General features: G+C 42.9%; 1 protein-coding gene across 1 annotated transcript in view; it reads right to left on the reverse strand.

Annotated features, from left to right (window-relative positions):
• Positions 1–20,239, reverse strand: part of GALNT10 (polypeptide N-acetylgalactosaminyltransferase 10) — an 80,893-nt gene that overhangs the window by 37,829 nt on the left and 22,825 nt on the right. Inside the window, exons 2-4 of the mRNA XM_059860569.1 lie at positions 5,305–5,407; positions 4,320–4,458; positions 1,087–1,253 (exon numbers count right to left, since the gene is read on the reverse strand). Of these exons, the coding sequence (XP_059716552.1) occupies positions 1,087–1,253; positions 4,320–4,458; positions 5,305–5,407 (409 nt within the window). The remainder of the gene's footprint in view (positions 1–1,086; positions 1,254–4,319; positions 4,459–5,304; positions 5,408–20,239) is intronic.

Raw genomic sequence — 20,239 nt, forward strand, 5'->3', positions numbered from 1 at the left:
TTAGGAGCTTCCTAGATGTCAGGTTTCTGGAGATGTATCCTTTAGGATCTGTACAGAAACCTCTTCTGCCTCATTTGAGTAGTATCAGTGGCTTGAACTCTGCAGCTCATAAAGCTAAACAGCAGCTTTAAAGGAGAAAACAGAGTTACTGGATCTGACCATAACCCCTCAAAGTCACAGTGCCCTCTTCAACACCAGTCAGAGGACTTCCCATGGGATTTCTCCACCTATGCAACATCTACACAACAGAGGCATTGATTCCTCCTTCACTTGCCTTTGCCACCACAGCAAGAGTGCAAAATGCAAAGTGCAGCTTAATTTGCATCAGGCACCATTTAAATGGCTCAGAGAAAAAGATCTCAGCAACCACATGCACACATTGGTGCTGCAATGACAAGTGGCTGTTCCATTCGTGGTGATGTGTGGTGCCAGTGACTCCACACCTCTGCAGACAGCACTTCAACCCAACCCAAACTGACTGCATCAGGCAGTGCAGTACAGAATATTGAGGGAAGTTCCATCTCCCTCAAGCAAGGGAGAGAAAACGTTTGGATGCTGCACATTCACTTTTCAGGAGCACAAAATTCATGAGGAAGGCAAGCCAAATCATGGGCAGTCCCAGATGGAAACCTTTTAACAAGGATTCTTTTACATGTTAGAAAGAACGAAAGAAGGAACGAAAGAAGGAACGAAAGAAGGAACGAAAGAAGGAACGAAAGAAGGAAGAAAGTAGAATGTAAGGAGTGAGCTATTCCCATCTCTTGGCTTTTTTTTTTTGTTATTTCAAGAGTCAACATTTAACATTTTACATTAAGGGCTACACAGGCCCTTAACTGAATATTTAAACCAACTTCTCTGGTTTTTGATATTGCCCAGAACACAGGGCAGTCCATGCCAGCAGCAGCTAAACCTGCACACCCTGAATATGGAACATGAATTTTCTGCTTTCAAATGTACCAGAGCAAGATTGCCCTGAGCTCTGCTGCTGGCAAGTAAAAACCCTCAGGTCATTACACACATATTTACAAGTGCACTGGTCCCTCAGGTAGGGAAGGCTGGTGGGGATGTCACAAGAAACCATCCTACCTCTGTCACTGAAGTCATCCACCAGCACGATCTCTGCCACCAGCTCGGGCGGGGAGCGGTTCAGGACGCTGTGCACTGTCCGCAGCAGGGAGGACCAGCCCTCGTTGTGGAATGGGATTATCACACTGGTGTTTGGGAGCTTCTCCAGGTACAGCTTGTTCTTGCAGCTGGACACACACAGAGCAAGTCAAAAGGTGCTGCCAGAACACACCAGACGCACCAAAGAACACCCAAAACACACCAGCATTTCCATATTAATTACCGGCAAGCAACTTAGTAAAGTAAAATAAACTTAGTAAACTTCTTTACTCCTCAGAATGATGCAGAGTACATTAATTTTCTTGATTTTCAAATAGGGATAACAAACTCTTGCCTTGTAGGGTCGGTATCAAGCTAGATTCATTAATAAAATTCTGCAGAAGTGTAGAGTTTACTTTCCTGCAGGTGTGGCCAGAAGTGGACTTTACACCTGGTTAAACAGGTAACCTCTAAGGCCACACAGCGACCCAATGTAGTTAAAAAACACCCAGGAGCTCTCAGTAGGGGCCAAAAATCTATTCCATCCCTGGAGCCCCCTGTGTCCAGACCAAACCAGTGTGTGCTGTGTGAATGGAGGTGTGTGGAGGGTACCACGACAGTGCCAGCAGAACAAGCTGCCCTGTGTCCAGGAGCAGGGCAGGGAGGTCTCACGCTGCTCCCTGTCCCTTGCAGAGCCCCCAGGCTGCTGTGCAGGCTGTGCCCTGCCCTGGGAGGCTGTCACTGTGCACAATCCCATGCACACAGGCAGTGATTCCTTGCCCTGGCCCCCGGAAGGGCAGACAGGAATGAGAGCAGCTCTGGCAGCAGCAGCTTTTCCCTGGTACCTTTCCCAGGGCACAGAGAAGGATGTACCTATGTTACACAAGCTCAATACATCTGTGCCTACAGGAAGTTACTCTGGTGCCTGTGTGAGAGGACAGTAACTTATTCTGGGTGTAATGAATTGTCCTGGGATGCTGCCAAGAGCCTGCAGGCTGTGGCTGCAATGCACAGATGCAAGATGCAAACTGAAGCTGCAGGGACTGCTTTCATCCAGCCCTTGGCATTGCCACTCTAACCTTCTTCCAACAGCTACTAGCTACAGTTCTGTTCCAATATGAACCAAGAGCCCTTGAATTGTTTCTAACTCTTCTTAAACTGGAATCCTCATTTTCTGACTAACTTTAACAAGTGGAAAACTTTAGCTATTAAGTTCAACCATTAAGCATGGAGAAAAATTGCTTCCCTCCAGCTACTGTATCTACAATTGCTTTACAAGACCTGCAAAATTAGTATTTAATATTAAAAACCCTAGAGGAGCCTAAAGGAACTGTTATCAGGGGAAGACATGACTGTTGAAACAAACAATTGTATGTGTGCACCAGGCAGATCCAGTACAAGCTGTGCCCCAGCTCCCTGAGTCCCACAATTAACAGAAAGCAGACACACTGTTTGGTATATTAAAGTCCACAAACCATCTCACACATAAACTGCTTCTTTGCCCTTCCCCAGCCAGGGCAGCTGTTGGGGAGAAGCCCAGCTGTGGCCCCAAAGCTTAGGGCAAGGCAGATGATGTATTTTTCCCCAGCACATATTCTCCTCACTGCATGTAAGAGGCTCTAAAGCATAGCTCCCTTCTTTCTGCAATACTCTTTATGGACTTGTAACTTTATGGCTAGGTCTCAGCCTAACTTTGTTATAAACTGCCCTCCTCAACCTCTCCAGTAACACAAACCATACCATTTCATGTATATCTTTTTTAACGGCCACAGAGAATGCACAGCAGATCCTTCCAGTCCTGAATTCCTTCTCTGCACATCCCCACTCTGGGTAACTGCTCCCTGCCCAGCTAATCCCAGCACCCATTAGGCACCTGCTGTTTATCCACTCCTCGAGGCCCCCACAATTACAGTGTGCTGCAAACCACTGCAGCAGCACCCTTAATCACAGATTAAGTCGTTGGTGTCCCTTCACTTCACTTATTACACTTCACTTATTAATTTTATCTGAGGCTGGAGTTAGAAGTTTCACATTTCACAAAAGTTTAAATAGCAGAATTAGCAACACTGAGTTGGCAATTTCAGGAAACACTGGAGCATGTGAGGTAACACATTTAACCCTGAGATAACAAAATGCTGGCATTATCTGATGTTTAAATTCCCAGAGCCCAAGGCAGACCCTGTAAATGGAGGCCAGGTAGAATTTAGATTAGTAAACTCAAACTGTATTTCCTAAAACTTGAGCATGGGCTGATCCACAAACATCTTCAGTTACCTGATTTATCTCTGTGTTTAAACATTTCAGCTGCATGCTAAAATATTTATGGAGCTACACTCACTACTTTTTTATGTGTTTATATTGAGAAAGGGTGTCAAGCCAGTGTATTTGATTAGTTTGGTGTGACAGCTGAAGAGGTAATATTTCAGTTGTGCAGTTAACAAATTATAAAGCCTGACTTCTGGAACCTGTATCTTGTGAATAAAGTAGATGTCGAATTCAAATTTACTAAACTGGGACAAACACAGCTTTACACAAAAGAATCTTAGATTCAAATGTCTAACAATGCTTTCAGATTAAGAACCTCACAAACAGTATTTAAAAACCTCTCAGCTTTGTATAAACAAGGGCTAAGTGCTAACTGATGCACCTATGCAAGAGACAAACTTCTGGCTTGACCAAAATCCAGTTCAACACCATCCTACAGCATAATGTCCAAAACCAGATGAACCCTGAAGTCAGTATTCAATTGGAACTCGTTTCTACTTGTAAACCCTGATGAGGCTGCTTTTATGAGGAAGATGTCCACAAAAATATTCCATAAACCTGGTAAAACTCTTCACACATAGTTTAGTGAAGCTACTCACATCCTCTTCTGCTCTTGAACATTCCATAGTCATTTCCAGCTAGTGGCCAACATAAGTGGAACCTCAGGGTTGCATTAAAGATTTCTTATGAGCAGGGTTGCAAGTTTGTGGTAATTTTAAGTCTTTTGAAATCAAAAAACAATTTTTCCCCCAGATTTGATCTCTTCAATTTCCCACTTAAATTACTATACACCATCCTTTATTAGGGAAATACCAGGACCCAGCTGTGCAAAGATTGGATTTTATGAACAAAGGTACAAGAGCCCATCATAAAAAAGAACACATTCCTGTAGAGGTGGTAATTTAGGGCTTGCAAAGCTTCACTCCCAGGAATGCAAACTGTATACTCACTTTGGATGCCTGATGTCTGGAAGGGAACGATTCAGAGAAATTTTATCACTCACAAAGATATTAAAGCCATTTTCCCTGTATGCCTGGTCCACTCGCTCTGCATCAGTCATTGGGTAAGGTTTTCCCTGTTCTCCGTTTCCTGTGGATGGACAGAAAGTAAATACAGATCATTGCTGCTAATTAGTGCTTAACGGGCCAGAAACCAATCCATACAGCAGAAAAAAGAGCATCTTATAGTCCTTTGAACATTGCTTTATGAGTTTTGTGCTCTGTGTCATTTAACACCAGGTCAAGCACGTCAATTTAACAGATTTTGCTACAAACCACTCAGCTGTGCAAATCCAAGGTAAAATTCTTCCTCCTAAGACCAGAAACAGATGAAGGGGTTTTGGCAGTGCTCTGGAAGATCTACAGAATGCCTTTTGTTTCACAGTGGGAAGAATCCATGTGGTCTGAATATCTCAGCACTGTTGGAATTCTCAGCACAGATGGATTTGTGCTCTTGCACTGAGGGGCAGAGCCCTTGCAAACACATCACTGTAAAGCTGTGACATTCAAAATGGGCCTTTATTTGCAATGCAAGACAAACCCCAAAATTATGGAATGGACTTGCATGAATGTTATAATCCAGAATGTTTTTCTTATTCCCCCTTTCTGGATTTCCCATTTTCTGGGAGAGGTACATGCACACTTTTTTGAGGGATTGGGTAAGTTTTTTAAAAATCAATTTCCCACCTGTCATAAAACCACCAAGATTTAAGTGCTACATTTACACCTCAAAATAGTTATTGTGGACATGAGGAAAAAGGAATTTAACTGGGATTAACACAATTAAAAGATTAACAGATGAACTGGCTTTAGGGCTGCATCATGTCAAGAACATCACCTTGACCCTAAAGTGGAACATGTCATTCTACACTCAGCCTACCAAATAAAATCAAAGTTACAATCTGTATTAAAACATTTTCATAGCAATCTTACATACCTACACGCTCTGAGTCCCTCCTTATGGCTTCTTTGTTATGCCAGTCCTTTTTCCTTTGTCCATCAGCAAAGTAAGGGTCCTTCTTTTGCCTCACATATGGTGCCTTTTAAACAAAAAATTGGATATATAATAAATACACAACAAATGAAACCTTTCCTCAGCAGCCTCCCTTTCCTGTAAGAGGAAATTAAACATCTCCCTTTAGGTAAGATCATCACAACCAAGTGGCTTTTAACCTGAAAGGGGTGAGGGAGGAAGTGAGTTTTGCTGGTCTCAGAACTTTGTCTGTGTCTGTTAAGTGATATTTTTCCAGGCACCATCACATATGCAGAACATTATTTCTTAATCAGAGAATCTACTAAAAACTCCCATTTTCATTTTGAACCCCTCCAATCCATCTTACAGCCTTTCTGTTAATTAAATAGGATGTATTGGAAAACCTACTGCAGGATCATTATTAATGAGACGCTACCACACCTGAATAAAATCAAAATAAGATTTAAAAGGTCATTTATTAAGACTCTTGCTGCTGAACCCAATTAGAGATTCTATTTCATTATGTTGTTCCTGAAATTCAAGCCATGGGTGCTTTGAAGACAAGTCAGCAAACGAAGATGCCCAGAAATCCAATGTCTCCAGCTCACCTCTGACTGCTTAGGATGGAGACTCACATTTGCTGAAGGGAAGAGGAGTCATGAGAGGCACTGCAAAAGCCTTATTGATTCACATCATGCAGGAGAAGGCAAATGCAGCCCCAGAGCAGCTGAGCTGGTGAAAAACCACACACTCCTGTCATGGAAGGGCTCACCTGAACTCACCAAACATAAATATCAAACTAATTTGCTTAACCTGCTTTGTGGTTTTCCAGCTGTCCCATTAAACACCACTGTTCTCCTGCAAATTCCTGCCTGGTGAGAATGCCACCCCTTCTATTCATTCCCACCAAATAACCACACCAGAGCACACTGCCATCCTGTGACATTTTTGCCTCTGTTTTACAAGAACAATTCCTTGCCAGGCCAGCTCACTGACCAGTCTCCTCCTCTGCCAGGAGAAGGCCTGGAAAGCTCTCACAGACCAGAGCACCTCTCTGCCAGGAGGGTTTTGCCAACTTTCTGAGCACTGGCCTTCTGCACAAGAATCATAATGGGCCCAGGAACAACTGGCAGGACTGAAATCTCTGTATTTTAGGTCTCTTTTGTCTCTTGTTTATAGTGTTCTGTACTGACTGCACACACCAGGAGAGTCACTGACAATGCCACTGTCCCTCCTGCCATCTGCTGGGATTAAACATGTGAAAATCCCTTAAAAGCAGCTGCTGTGGTAACTGCACCCACCACTGCAGAGGAGAGCATGGCCAGAGTGTCCAGGGACTGGACCCAGAAGGAAGAACACACAGTGCAACTCTGAACCTCACAACATCCACTGTGCTTGTGGGAGCCCAGCACCCCAAATCAAACCCAAAGTGAGCAGGGAATTCAGGCAGCCTGGAGAAAAAGAGGAAAACTCAGACCCACCAGCAAAAATCTGACAGAGCATTGCTAAGGGGGCTTGAATCTCATCTCTTTCTGGGACCTGGGCAACTTAAAATTAGAATTGCAGAGGCACCTCCCTTCCCTCTGAAGACATCCCCTGTCCATTGCTGCAGGCATCCATGGGACTGCTCTCTCTGCTGGTTTTGGCTGGGGTGGAGTTAATTTTCCCCACAGGAGCTGGTACGGAGCTGTGACTTGGCTTTGTGCTGCAAAGTGTTGACAAAACAGGGATGTTTTTGTTGCTGCTGGGCAGGGTTTAGGCAGAGTCAAGACTTTTTTGCTTTGTCCTCAAAGAGGAAGGTGGCAGTGCATGGGAAGCTGGGAGGGGACACAGGCAGGACAGCTGTCCCCAGGGACATCCCAGACCATGTGGTGTCACACTCAGTACCTAAAGCTGGGGGAAGGATGAGGAAGAAGGCATTTTTGGAGGGATGACATTTATCTTCCCTGCTTTCCTGGGGAAGGCTGAATGCCTGCCTGCCCGTGGTAACCAGGGAATGGATTCCCTGGTTTGTTTTGCTTTGTGGGGTTTTTGCTTTACTTCTTAAACTCTTTCTCTCAACCCATGAGTTTTCTCACTTCTAACTCTGCCAGTTCTCACCCCCACCCCACGGTGGGGGTGAGCTGCCAGCTGGGACACAACCAGGACACATTCCTTCTGAAACACACTGAAATGCACATGGGATGGATCTGGAGCTGTCCTCCACAACAGCTCCCTAGAGATGGGAGAGAAATTTGAAATACAGCCCAAAGGATTCACACCAACATCTCCACACCCCTCTGAGGGAAGCCACAGCACTGGGCTGGGGCAGGAGGGGCATCTCTCACCATCACACAGCTGTCCCACCACAGCAGCAGCCTACAAGCCATTAAAAAGCACTTGCAGCCATCCCTGCTCAGTGTGTGCAGCCCCAGGCTCTGGGCTGGACTGAGCCTTGTGTTTGTGTGCTCGGTGCAGGATAATGTGCACAGGGAAGTAAATTTTCTGCACAGCTTCAAGCCATTCTTCAGAGGGGTCAGCAATGTGCATGTAAACATCCTTAGAGCAAGCAACAACCCAATGCAAGCAATTTAAACCCTGAGACAGCAGGCACACCATCCTCCAGGGCTGTTAAAATAAAGGAAAACAAAAACAGGGGAAAAAAAAATCACAGACTGCCACTGCATTACCCACTGCACCAACGAGGCAGATGGACAGTAGAAAGTCAAGCACATAGATGTATTTCTCTCAGTCCCAGATAAATTTACACACAAAAGCATCTGTGAGCTGGGTTAAGCTAAGCCTGTCAGGGCCACACATGTCAGTAATTTGAAAACTTTAAATTAAGCAAGAGGGAAAACTATGAAGCACATGCATCAGTTATTCAGCCCTCTCTGAACTGCAGTGTGGGACTTCAGAGGTGCATAGAGTGAGTTACTGATCCTGAAGTGCTGGGAACAGGCTCTGTACTGCTCTCAGTCTGGAGACTAACAAGGATCACCACTTCTTCATGTTGGCACTGACAAAATGAAATGAGGACTGTGCAGGGTGAGTCATTACCAGCTCCTCTGCCTGCACTGCTCATGGTGCTTCTGCCCTGTACAGCTGACACCAAACTGTCCTATTCACACAGGACAAGCACAATATGAACTCTGCTGAATCAACATAAACCTCCAAGTGGCTTTTAGAATCCTGAAGGGTAGACACAGTTCCAGGTCATGGCAGACATGCTGCACTCTGGAGCTTTTTTAGTCTTTGGCAGAGAAGTTACCTCAGTTCATCAACACTGGAGTCCTCCATTACATTTAATTCAGCCTGGGTAAATGTTAAGAGGTTAGAATATTTCTTACTGTATCCCTTGCAAGCAAACATACAATGCTTACACTGGTTTTGCAGGTCGCTGTTAAAACACCATAACTGAAAAGTCTGCTGTGAGTCACTGACAAGTTCTGTCAACAGTGTCTAAACATTCATTTTGAAGTGACTTGCAGTGCTAGGAAAGGAATATCAGTGTCTTTGCCTCGGTGACCTTGCCAGCCCTCACCATCCACACAGCCCTGGAGGGAAGGTACAGCTGCAGCAGCCAGATCAGCATCGTGTTTCTGGTTAAAAACCACACTTTCAACACTAACTTAATTTCAGACCACCAAAAAAAGTCAGTGTGAACTATAAAACATTTGCCTTCTCCCTCCCTGACTGCAGTTATCTCATGCCATCACTCTCAGCAGAGCTGTGTGTAAGGGTGCAGGCACGATGCCACCAGGGCAGAGGAAGGATGTGCACATATGTCCTCAAAGTCCCTCTCACTGGGAAAATGGACAGGTTTCTGACATTGATGCGATTTTGGAAGCTCTTCTGCTTCTTTCTTGCTTTCCCCCCCCCAGCCCCCTCTTTGTAAAAGATGTCTGAGGCTCTAGAAATCCAGACACAGTATACAGAGACCAGAATGTTGCTTTTTTTAGTGGTTTCCTTCAGGGATGCTGCATAAGATTTGACTCAATTATGCAAATTACATAACTTGATGATACTCCTTCAACAAATGCTCTAGACTGTGATATCAGAGCAATCTGCAAAACACAGCAAGTTTCCTAGGACTGACTTTTTCTTTAACTCTTAAACAAGCATCTCATTTATGGGGAGTTATGTCATACATGTAATGCTGTATTTCATCTCAATTTTCATTCTCATCTGAATTTCTCACGAATTCTAACTGCACAGCAGGAAGTAGAACATTTTTGTCCAAACCCTCCACCACATCCCCCCTCATGAGCATTTTATCTGTGGAATGCAGTGACCATTGTTTGAACATTGGAGCTGTCAATTCTGCATGGTAAGGGTAAATTCACATTATGGACATGGATTTCTATCCCTATAAAAGAGGTCAGCAATTTTCACTTCTGCTCAGTGTTAGCTTCCCATTTTGCAAAAATATTGCTGTTTTTTAAATGGTCAATTGTAAACAACACGTAAAAAGCAGATTTCAAAGTGTAAAGGTTTCATTATGATCATCTAGTCAGGCTACAGAAGTGCACCAGCCATTGAATTCCATCCAGTAACTCCTCCAACAAGCCCTTAAGTTCTATTTCAGCTCAAGCACATTTTCCTTCCCTTAAGAACTGAAAGTTGTTTACCACTAAGGAGTGATTACTTCTCCAGCAATATCTTAAACTATTCTCCTGCCTGTTTGCAGCCTTCATTTTTTAAAAACTGAAAATGAACTAAAGTAGAAAGGCATATTAAGCAATACATTGAAAATGGATTTAGACAGATTGCTGTAAATAAGCCCCTTCTGTTGTCTACCACACTGTTACTTAACATGCTGCCAGAGCAATTGATCAGTGTTCAAACGCCAAATGCACAAAACCAGAATTTTAATTTTTTGTTTAATCACTATTTAGTGCGTCTGGCTGCAGCCAAAATAAAAAAAAAAAGAAAAGTGCAGATCGAGACATAAGCCAAGAGTTTTCTACACATGAGGAAAAAAGATTTGCTGAAGCGTTTCTGTTAACCATAATGCTGTACAGATCTCAAACCCTTTTCAAACATTTGTTTTGCTGATTTATTATTTTCTTTCAAACCAAGGAGCTAAAATCAGACCCAGGATTTTGGAGACAGTGTCAAACAGGGCATCTGCTTCACTCCAGACCTCTTCATATATCCCAGCACCTCAGCAAGTCTGTCTTGCACTTATATCCTGCAACAAGATGTTGAAGATGCCAAAATGATTCAAGAAAAATAACAGGGAAAGGGAAAGCAGCAAATAAGAACCATTCCTCTATTTATTAAAGGAATTTTCAACCTGAGGTGAACTCAGTGGAACACTTGAGAGCACACACCTGGGAACAAACCAGTTGTCACATTCTGTGACATGGCAAAGCAGAAGGAGAAAACATCCATAGCAGATTCTTTCCAGTCTTCCAAAACCTGCAGTACCTGAGGTGTTTCAGGAAGCAAAATGTGAGGAAAGCCAGGTCTAGCAGAAAACAGGAGGAATCCTCCCTCTCACTGCAGCAAACTCAGGTTTTAATGATCGTGGGGCCATCCATGCCAAATGTAAGTAACCCTTTCATAAATAGATAGAAAGTATTACTGTACCATGAAGAAATTAAATTCTTTTTTTGGTTTGTCAGAGCTCTATCAGCAAGTGTTGAACAACAAACTGGTACAGCACTCACACAGCACAAACACACACCATCCTTTCCACTGGCAGGAAAACAGCTGAGACCTTCAGATGAGCTAATGAAAAATAAAAATATCACCAACTTCAGCTGGAGGCTGCTCCTGGGTCAGGAAGCTGAGCATAACCTCAGTCAATCAAAGCTCCTCATTTACTGGAACAGGAGGGAGCACACTACTGGAAAAAAAGGCTGCTAAAAGCCTGTTGTGTGATCTACCCAAGTGTTTTCAAAAGGTTAATTTTTGAAGCTATTTCAGTCCATAAAAAATTTAAAAGGTACATTAACATAATTCATACCTTCAACTTTACAGGAACTATTATAAGGACACACAGGACTAAATGGTACCCCATCATGCAGAATTTTTAAGTGCTTTCAAAGACAAAAAAGCCAAGTTCATCTTCACAGCTTGCTGGGACTCGCACACAAGCAACAGGTTTGAACCAGACCTGAATTTTTCCTGCACAATGCTATACCTTGGCTGTCATTTTTTTCCCCACCTGTAACACCAGGAATACTGAAATTCAGATTTCTGCTTTGTTTTTGAGGAGGCCAAGCATGGAAATATCCTGACTCCTTCAGCAGTAGAACCCCAGATAACTGTGGGTGCTCCTGGATCAGTCCTTACCCCGTGTCAGAGAATAAAACCACAGCTGGACCAGAACCAGCTGAAGGGATCAGTGCAGAAAGGCACAAAGCAGAGCCTTTTGTGCAGAACACCCAGGGACATTTGGGAGCTGGAGAGTCATTAAAGAATCTGTTCCTTGCAGAACACCAGCTACTCAGGGGATGGGACAGCCTGCTGCTTTCAGCTGACTCTGCTTTTTAATGCAGTAAGTTTTTTGGATCGAGTGCTAGAACAGTATTTGTCTGAACTGAAACTCCCCCACCCCCACCCCCCCTTTAAATTCCTTCAGTTAACAAGTTTTATTCAGCATCAACTGCTGAAAATCCCTTAGCACAAAAAAAAAAAAAAAAAAAAAAAAAAAAAAAAAAAAAAAAAAAAAAATTCATCTTGCAAAAAGTCCTGGATCATCAGTGGATTAAAGTCTGCAGACATCAGCTGAGGACAGTGATATGACATGCAGCTTAGTCATCTATCTCTGCCCAACACCCCACACTTTGTTCTTTGCTTACCTTGATATAATATTGTAGTTTTGTGATGTCTGCTGTTCTGAACTTAGGTTTGACTAATTCAGCCCAGGCCTGCAGAGGCACAGCACCTTCCAAGGTCAGCACAGAGCACCAAGCAGCATTCTCCTCCCTGAATTTAAGCACATCTTGTGACAGCACAGCAGTTTCAGTCTCAGACTTTGCTTTCAGCTGTTAAAACCCCAGCTGGCCTAGTTTTAGAATTCATTTGCCCACAAGAGCTTTCTCATCTTTTCTGCTCACTAAAACGTTTACAGCCCTTTCCATCTCCAGAACTGCTCCACCTCCCACAATGAGCCTGGCTCAGGAATCTGCTGAACACCCTGGAATAAGCTCCTGCAGGCATTTAGCTGGGGTAAACCACCTTGTTTTCCCCTCAAGCAATAGGAACATTTCTTTGACCTTGCTCTAAGGTACAGCAACACCCTATAAAATTCCCAAAGAGTATCTCATAGCCTGGCTAGCTTCTGGTTGATGGAGACAATCCCCTCCTCACCTTGCCTGAGGTACACCAGCCAGGAGGGGCTTGGACAATAAACATGCAAAATGAAGATGCAGACAGAAGTAATCTCTCAACTGCCATTCCAAATGAGATTAGACTTCCCACCCCTCCCACCCTCCCTTTCTACTGGAAACAAAACTAGATGAGGTCTCCCAAGGAACCAGGGCACATTAAGTGTTTTATCACACATCCAAGAGCTGGTTTTGGACTGAACTCCTGGCAAAAGCTATGGGCATAAAATCCAGAGAGATGCATTTTGCTTTTCACAGAATGTAGTGCTAGCTGAAGCTGTCTTAAATACAGCCTTACATTCACAGCAGGGAGCAAGCTGGTTTTGACCATTTGAAGCAGAACCTGGCAGGTGCCTGCAGATACCCACACTCCACTGAACTCAGCTGAATAGCCCACAAGGTGTAGTGGCTTCCTACAAGGGCAAACTTTGGAGCACTGTTTCTGAAATCTGACTTTCCTGTAAGACTTGCAGATTATGCTGCCTATGCAAAAATAGTCAAATAATCTGTATTAAGATTTAATAAAAATGCAGGACACAAAACCTATTAATTCCATCATTTTGGTGAATTCCCTATCCTTGAGCCATAAACTCCAGATCAGATAATAAGAATGTTAAACCAATCAAGGACTGCTCAGATGAACACAACTTCCAAATATTTTATACACAAGCACAGAAGCACATTCTGTATAATATTAGCAGAAATCTCATTAAAAATACATCAAAATGAGCATCCTGAATATCCTCAATACAGAAATACTACACAGAGGTGAAATTCCCAGCACTCATCCAATACAAGATGACAACTCAGGTGGTGCTGCATGTATAGACCTGGCAAACGTGGGGTTGCAAATTTGACTTGTTCAGTTTACAGGGAAAAAAAAATGTACAGCATTTCTTTGAATGATAAAACATGGTAATTTGTGTCTTTCATTCAGTGGAATCCACTTGATTGGGTCCTTGGGAAACCCTGGTGTAAGTCCTGGTATGAAAAATGAAATCAAATTATAAAAAAAAGTTAAGGCTGCTAATGCTCCAATAATCACTGAAGCAAGGACAGGACAAAAAATCTAGCTGCTAGACATGCTAAAGAAGAATGCTAAGTACCTTCCACAGAGACAGACATTTCAAGAGAATAACACTTAATTTTGGGGACTTACCAATGCGCAAAGTCTGCTAGCAGGACACTCTGCACTCTGTGATAAAGGCACAAGTGAGACTGCACTAGAACATGTTTTCTGAGGTAAGAAGAGCGAGGCAGTTTGAAAGCTTGCCAACAGTTATAGTTCATAATAGTAAACAGAAATGCTCAGGATTTTGCCCAAAAAAGCAGGCAGAGCACCATAAGGCATCCATAAGCCTGACAGAGCTGCTGCAGTCTGCAACAGCTGACAGTGTGGATCAGATATTTACCTTTCCTCATGGAAACTGGGCTGCTGCCAAACTTACACAAACAAAATTCAAGGGCACATTATGGAAGGTTTGATGCCTAGTGAGGGGCAAAGATTTGTCAGCAAGCACAGTATACTAGCTTCAGAAAGGTTAATGCTTTTCTGAAATCTCCAAAAAGGTAAAAAAAGACCCAATGTTCAGCACTATGGAAAAATATATCCCATCCATACAAAACCTACATGACAGATATGACTCAAAAACTGCAATAAGAACTGTAGCTGCCACTTTGTTGTGTGCCAGGTACTGAGAATGTGTTTTATATCAGCCCAGGGCTTCCCACAGCAAGTTGCATATCATGCCTAGAAACTGTTTCTTCTCTGAATTTTGAAAGCTACTAGGAAAAAAAAAAAAATCTGTATTTTAGGTTTTTTTCCTTGAGCCTTGATCCATCATTAGGAGTTACAAATAAAATTATTGAAGTATCTCTAGATATTTGAGAGGAGACACAATCTGACTGTCATCTGTGAAAAAGTCAGACCCAAAACCAGAGGATGGCAGAACATCTATGAACAACATCCACCAACACAGGAATGATCCCCAGACCTGCTCTGCCAGCTCACCTTGCTCAGCAGAGCATGACTGCAGCTTAACCCTAAAGTGTCCCTGGAAATGCAGACTGGTGTACAATAAATACTCAGCCAAAAGGATTTTAGGGAGAACTTAAGCCATCAAGAGGCCTACAGATATTTTCAGAGTGCACTCTTCCCCCATTTATCTCCTGCTACCAGGAACAATGGATCTGCCTATATAACACACACATATGGAACCAAATAGTTCCTGCTAACTCCAGAAAAGCAAAAAGAACCACAAGCATTTTTCCGTCTGATTTTCCACTCTTCAGGCAGTACCTTCAGTGCTGACACTGCTCACTTGCCTTGGGAAATCAACAACCACTCTGACAGCTTTAGCTTAGGAAAAAAAAAAAAAAAATCATTGTTTTCAATAAACTTTTACTATTACTTCAGGTGGTGCTCCAAAACAGGTTTGCTGCCTGATTCCCACCAACAGCATCACCCTCAGCACAGCTTTTTCTTAGCAGCAATGCAGAAAAACCACAATTTTCTGGCTTTCATCAACAGAGTACTCCTATTTCCCTTTTAGCTGTGTAAAGATTTTAAAGTGAATTCCTTACCACCTTCCTGGCAAACTTGATGCTTCTTGACAGTGTTATGTTAAATGTTAAACTGAAAACACCAGCACTGAAAAGAAACATTTAACAGGGCTCTTCTTTCCAAGGAGTTATTTAACTGCTGCTCACCCAGCAAATGCACAAATTCCCAAATTCTCAAAGATCAGAGTGCACAAAAATCCCAAATTCAATCATCAACCTCTTCTAGGAGACCAGGTCACCACTGATGGGTGGCAAAAATGATTCAGAGACCACACATATCACACAATTATGGACTAAAAAACCCACCAGGAACCACTGGGGGAAGGTTATCCCATGGACAAGTGCTGATCACCTTAAAAATAACTTGGATTTACAGAGATGTTCAGAGGGCTGTCAGCAGTAAAAAAATGAGGTGCCAAGCACACATACCCAGCAAGGGAGAGCGTCTGGCACCCCTTCCCCACTCCTCCCTCCCCAGGAAAGCTGGCAGAGCTCCCTGCAACACTCCTGTTCCTGGGCACCCTGTGTGCATCATCTCCTCACACTTCCCAAGTTTCATAGTCCTCTCCCAAGCAAGCTGCTCACGAGGCTTCACGCCAGCCCCTTCAAACACTGCATGGAATTGGGAATATCACACATCTTTATGTCACCCCAAGGTTTAACTGTCCACACCTGCACCCTGGGGTGAGCTGAGGCTCAACCAAGGACAGGAAGGGATCAAGTCCCTTCTAGAGATGCCCTCAATAGTGACCACCCACCTGGTTTGGGTGCAGTAGGGGAAATAAGAGGCTGGAAAAACAAATTAATTGGGTCTGGGAAGAAGCTGGTAGACAGTGTTAGGCTGCCTGTGGAAGGCAGATAGTATTTCCAATAACTGAAAGATGCTGAACACTTCTGGGGAATTGAGGAAGAGCAGGGCTGGGGATACAGACACCAAAACATGGTATATGTCTAAAAGGTGACAAATCACTTTTGGATGTCATCTTTAAAGTGACAAACTGCTGCTAACTACAGCAGTGTCAGGATTAAAAGGGAAGAAACAAGCAGACCAGGCAGGCAGGAGAGAAAAGAGAGGTGTCATTCAGTGATGTAAAACTGAGCACACTGAGTCTTGTTATTGTTAATATCCAGATTGGAATTCACTCAAATCTAATCAAAACTTACACATTCTGATGCAAACATTCAGGTCATGTGTCAAAATAATCTTTGCCAGAATCTTTCTAGACCCTGTGAAATTATCTATCGATTTCAATACTGGAATGGAAAACAGGCTTGTTAAATCTGCTGATGTCGCTAACTGGAGAATGGGATTAAAATTCAAAAGCAGTCCTGGCCACAGAAAAGAGCATCAAAAATTTAGGATACAATTCAAAGGGTAAAGAAGACATTAGCTGCACAAATGTGAGACTTCAATGATTTTTTATGCAGCTGTTCAGCAGCTGTTCTATCATCATGACTGTATGGAACTCTGTCCTGCTGTTTGATAAAAGCTAATTTCATCCTGAGATATTTACAAAAACATCACATGCAGAAAAATGCAAAATAATGGATGCTGATGAGGGCAGAGATGACTGGGCAGAAAATGAAAGGAATGCATTACAAATAGCCCTCACACTTTTCCACACTGCTGCAAAGAAGAAAAGGCCAAGCCATGAAATTAGAAGTACCACACATGGAATTATGGAAGAGGCTTTTCAACTACATGAGAAATTAATATATGCCATCCTGGTCCAAGAGGTAATTAGACTTTGAGGAGTTTCATTTCACCACAAGGATCTTAAGGGAGGTCTTTCCCTTGAGAACACTCTGAATTCCTGAAATTTTACATGTCCACTTCTTGGATAGAGTTATAACAGCCAAACATCCTCATGAGCATCTTTTAGGCATCACATTAAAATATACCACAATATTTTCTCTTTTCCTAGATCTATTCTAGCTCCTATAGCACAGCAGAACTAAATTCCAAAGAAGCTGAATTATTTAGAGCATTTACTGTCCTTCAGGGTCATTACAAGAGCACAGAAGTTAGCCCTATGATAAAATATAAATTCTCTTCTCTACGGCATAGTCTGACCTCGCTATAATGAAGCTCCATGGGACTGAGAAAAATTGCTGTACAGCAGGACATTCTCTGAAATACAGTTTTTGTAGCTTCTCTACCAGAATAAAGAAGTACCCAATTTGACTAGAATGTGTTATAGCTGGTATTTTTATAAGTCTTGCTCCATATTGAAAGAATACCGCTTAAGCATGGACAAAAAGGGGAAAAAAATCAATAAAGAAATAAAACGCATGGTTATACATGAGATGCAGCAGAGAATGACAGCTACAAACCCCTCAGATTTGCTTAGGTGTTTGTTCTACCAAGTCTCATTAAACAGGAAAAAAGAATTAAGTTCCCATGCTGGGACTGTTTCAGAGAGGGCAGGCTATTAGCAGGTCGTGTTACAGAGTGCCTGACTAATTCATTGTGTGTTCATCTCTCAGGAGTCCTCTGAAAATTTATGGTGTAACACCTCATGGCAAAAACAGCCCTGGCAAAACAGTGCTGGCTGCTCAGCTCACACAGGGAGCTCCACTTCAGCTCTTTGGAGGAATTCTGAAGGTGAATCTCTGTTCAGCCTTGTACAGAGCAGCATAAACTATTTTAAAGCCTCCTTTTAATGGGGACAGGGAGCAAGACACAACTCGTATCCTAAATTTTGTGTGTTCCCTGGACTCAAGGACAGTTGTTCTGGGAGTATTCAGGCAATGCTCAGATGTTCCTTTTAAGAGCCACATTCATTGGCTTTCAGCACAGACAAGGATAACTCTGCTGAAAGGGGTTATGGTTAATGCTGTTCTGCACAACGTGGATGAGGAAGAAGGGCCACTGCCCTCTGGAGAATTATGTCCTACAGAAAAGCAATGGGAAGATCATGGGTGTAACACACAGCATTTTAAAGAGGTTTTCAGAACAGCCTTTGTGACACTGGCAATTTTTTCCCTCCCTGAAGCAGCACAGATGTTTTGAAAATGGAGCACTCCAAGCCTTAAGCATTTCCAACTGTGGTGTGCAGAGAGGAGAGGCTCCCCCTGCTCTGATGTTTGTCTGCACTCACAGTTGACACCAGTCAGACTTCCTCAATTCTGTGATGTGGTGAACTGCAATCAAACAGAACTGCTTTAACAAAAACTTCATCTCCTTCAAGCTCTGTGGTTTTTAAATGCTCTGCCAGACTTGCACATCTGTTGAGTGAGGAAGTGACCTTGGAGGAGAGTAAGGAGGCTGAAGAAGCTGCTGGGAACAAAGAGATGCAATTACTGATGATGAACTGGTCTTATTACCATAGAAGACTTAAGTTCAAGTCTTGATCTGTGTCATAAGTGAAGAATCAATCTGGTTAATTTTGCCAATAGCCATTCGTCGGAAACCATTTTTCATTACTGCCCAAAAAAGAGCTCTGACCTGAGGAGTGAGAGCATTAACCAGAGCTTTTTGGGGCAGCCAACACTGCCTGAGAGAGCTGCTGCCCTTCAGACCCATCTCCTGACCACAGAAAGCTTTCACAGAGATCCCTTTTGCTTGTGACAACAGCCTGCTTCCCACACACTTCATGTAGAGAATCTTAAAAACCCTGCCAATGCTGGAATACTATTAAATATTAATTTAAGACTGAGATAATGGGCATGGGCTTCCTTCCTCTCTTCCTGCAAGCCGAAAAATAGTTTTCCATTCAAGAATGGTTTGGAAGAAACTATACTACATATACACATGTAGCAACACAGCCTGTCACAAGTTTTTATCAAAAGTGACAAGCTCATGACATGAACATTACAATGTCTTAAAATCTTTCAGCACAAAAGGACAGCTAAAAAGTCCTGAATGACTTTGCTCAGGAGATGGACATCATGTGTGCTCCAGCTGACTTTACTAATGATCATTCAAGCTTCAAATCTGCTACTAAAGTCTCCGTTGTAAGCAATTATTTGCTTCTGTGCAAAAATGTTCATTTCATGCTCTGTAAACACATCTCCTTGTGAAAGACCAGCCTGCCCATAAAGATTGCTTCTGACAGCCTGCTGACCATCTCCTGCAGCATCTTTTGGAGGCAGAAACACCTGTTCTCCCCTCCCAGAGAAGAGAACATATTTACAGGTGAGCCATGTACAATGACCTTGACAAAAGGCAGCTGGAGAGTGTTGGCACTTAAGTAAGACAGAGTAACTTGACACTGTAAAATTAAAGACAGAAGCAACTGCTTTCAAGTAGCTGTAATAATCTGTCATAGCATTTAATCAACTAACCTCTTGTGGAAAACATCCCCTCTGCAGTGCTGCTCTCAGGGTAAGGATTCATGGATGAGACAGGCTGTGGTAAGAAAGATGGCTTTTTAAGTAAAGGTGGAACTGCAACAGGATGGCTGCTTGTCAAGCTTCAGGGGAAAAAAGCACCATACTGGTTACCAAAACTAGCAGTAATAAGCAGGCAGATTATTTAGCCCAAACCACAGGCAGCCACACCTAACCCTGTGAGCAGTCTCTCCCCATGAGATCATGAAACCTGATGCTGTATGGTGAGTGTGTTTTGCCCAGGAACATTAGTCTGAATCCCAAATCCATTACATACAGTGCCAGTTTAGCTGTCAGCACAAAAACCACTGGGAGACAAGCTACATATTTTAAGGTAATACCAAAAAAAAAAAAAAAAAAAAAAAGGCGCAAAGCAACTGCCTTCCCAAAGCACAAGCTAAATGTTAGATGTGGAAGTTGCCACCTTTCCTAGAAAGGCAAAAGAATCAAATATGCCAAACATTTAATGCATGGAAACAAGTCAACTTTGAATAATTTTATGCTATTAAGAGATGTACATTGAATATGGACCCAGATCACTTCATAATTCATATCTAACACATAGTCAAAGTCAGCCTTGGCATTTCACAGCAAGATGCCAAGCAGAGTGGTCTTTCAGATGCATCTGAATTCACTTCACCACGCAGACAGAGCGAGGAAACACATTCACCCCTCCTCAGTATCCA

The sequence above is a fragment of the Haemorhous mexicanus genome, chromosome 15, assembly GCF_027477595.1.
Source record: "Haemorhous mexicanus isolate bHaeMex1 chromosome 15, bHaeMex1.pri, whole genome shotgun sequence".
Taxonomy (NCBI): Eukaryota; Metazoa; Chordata; class Aves; order Passeriformes; family Fringillidae; genus Haemorhous; species Haemorhous mexicanus.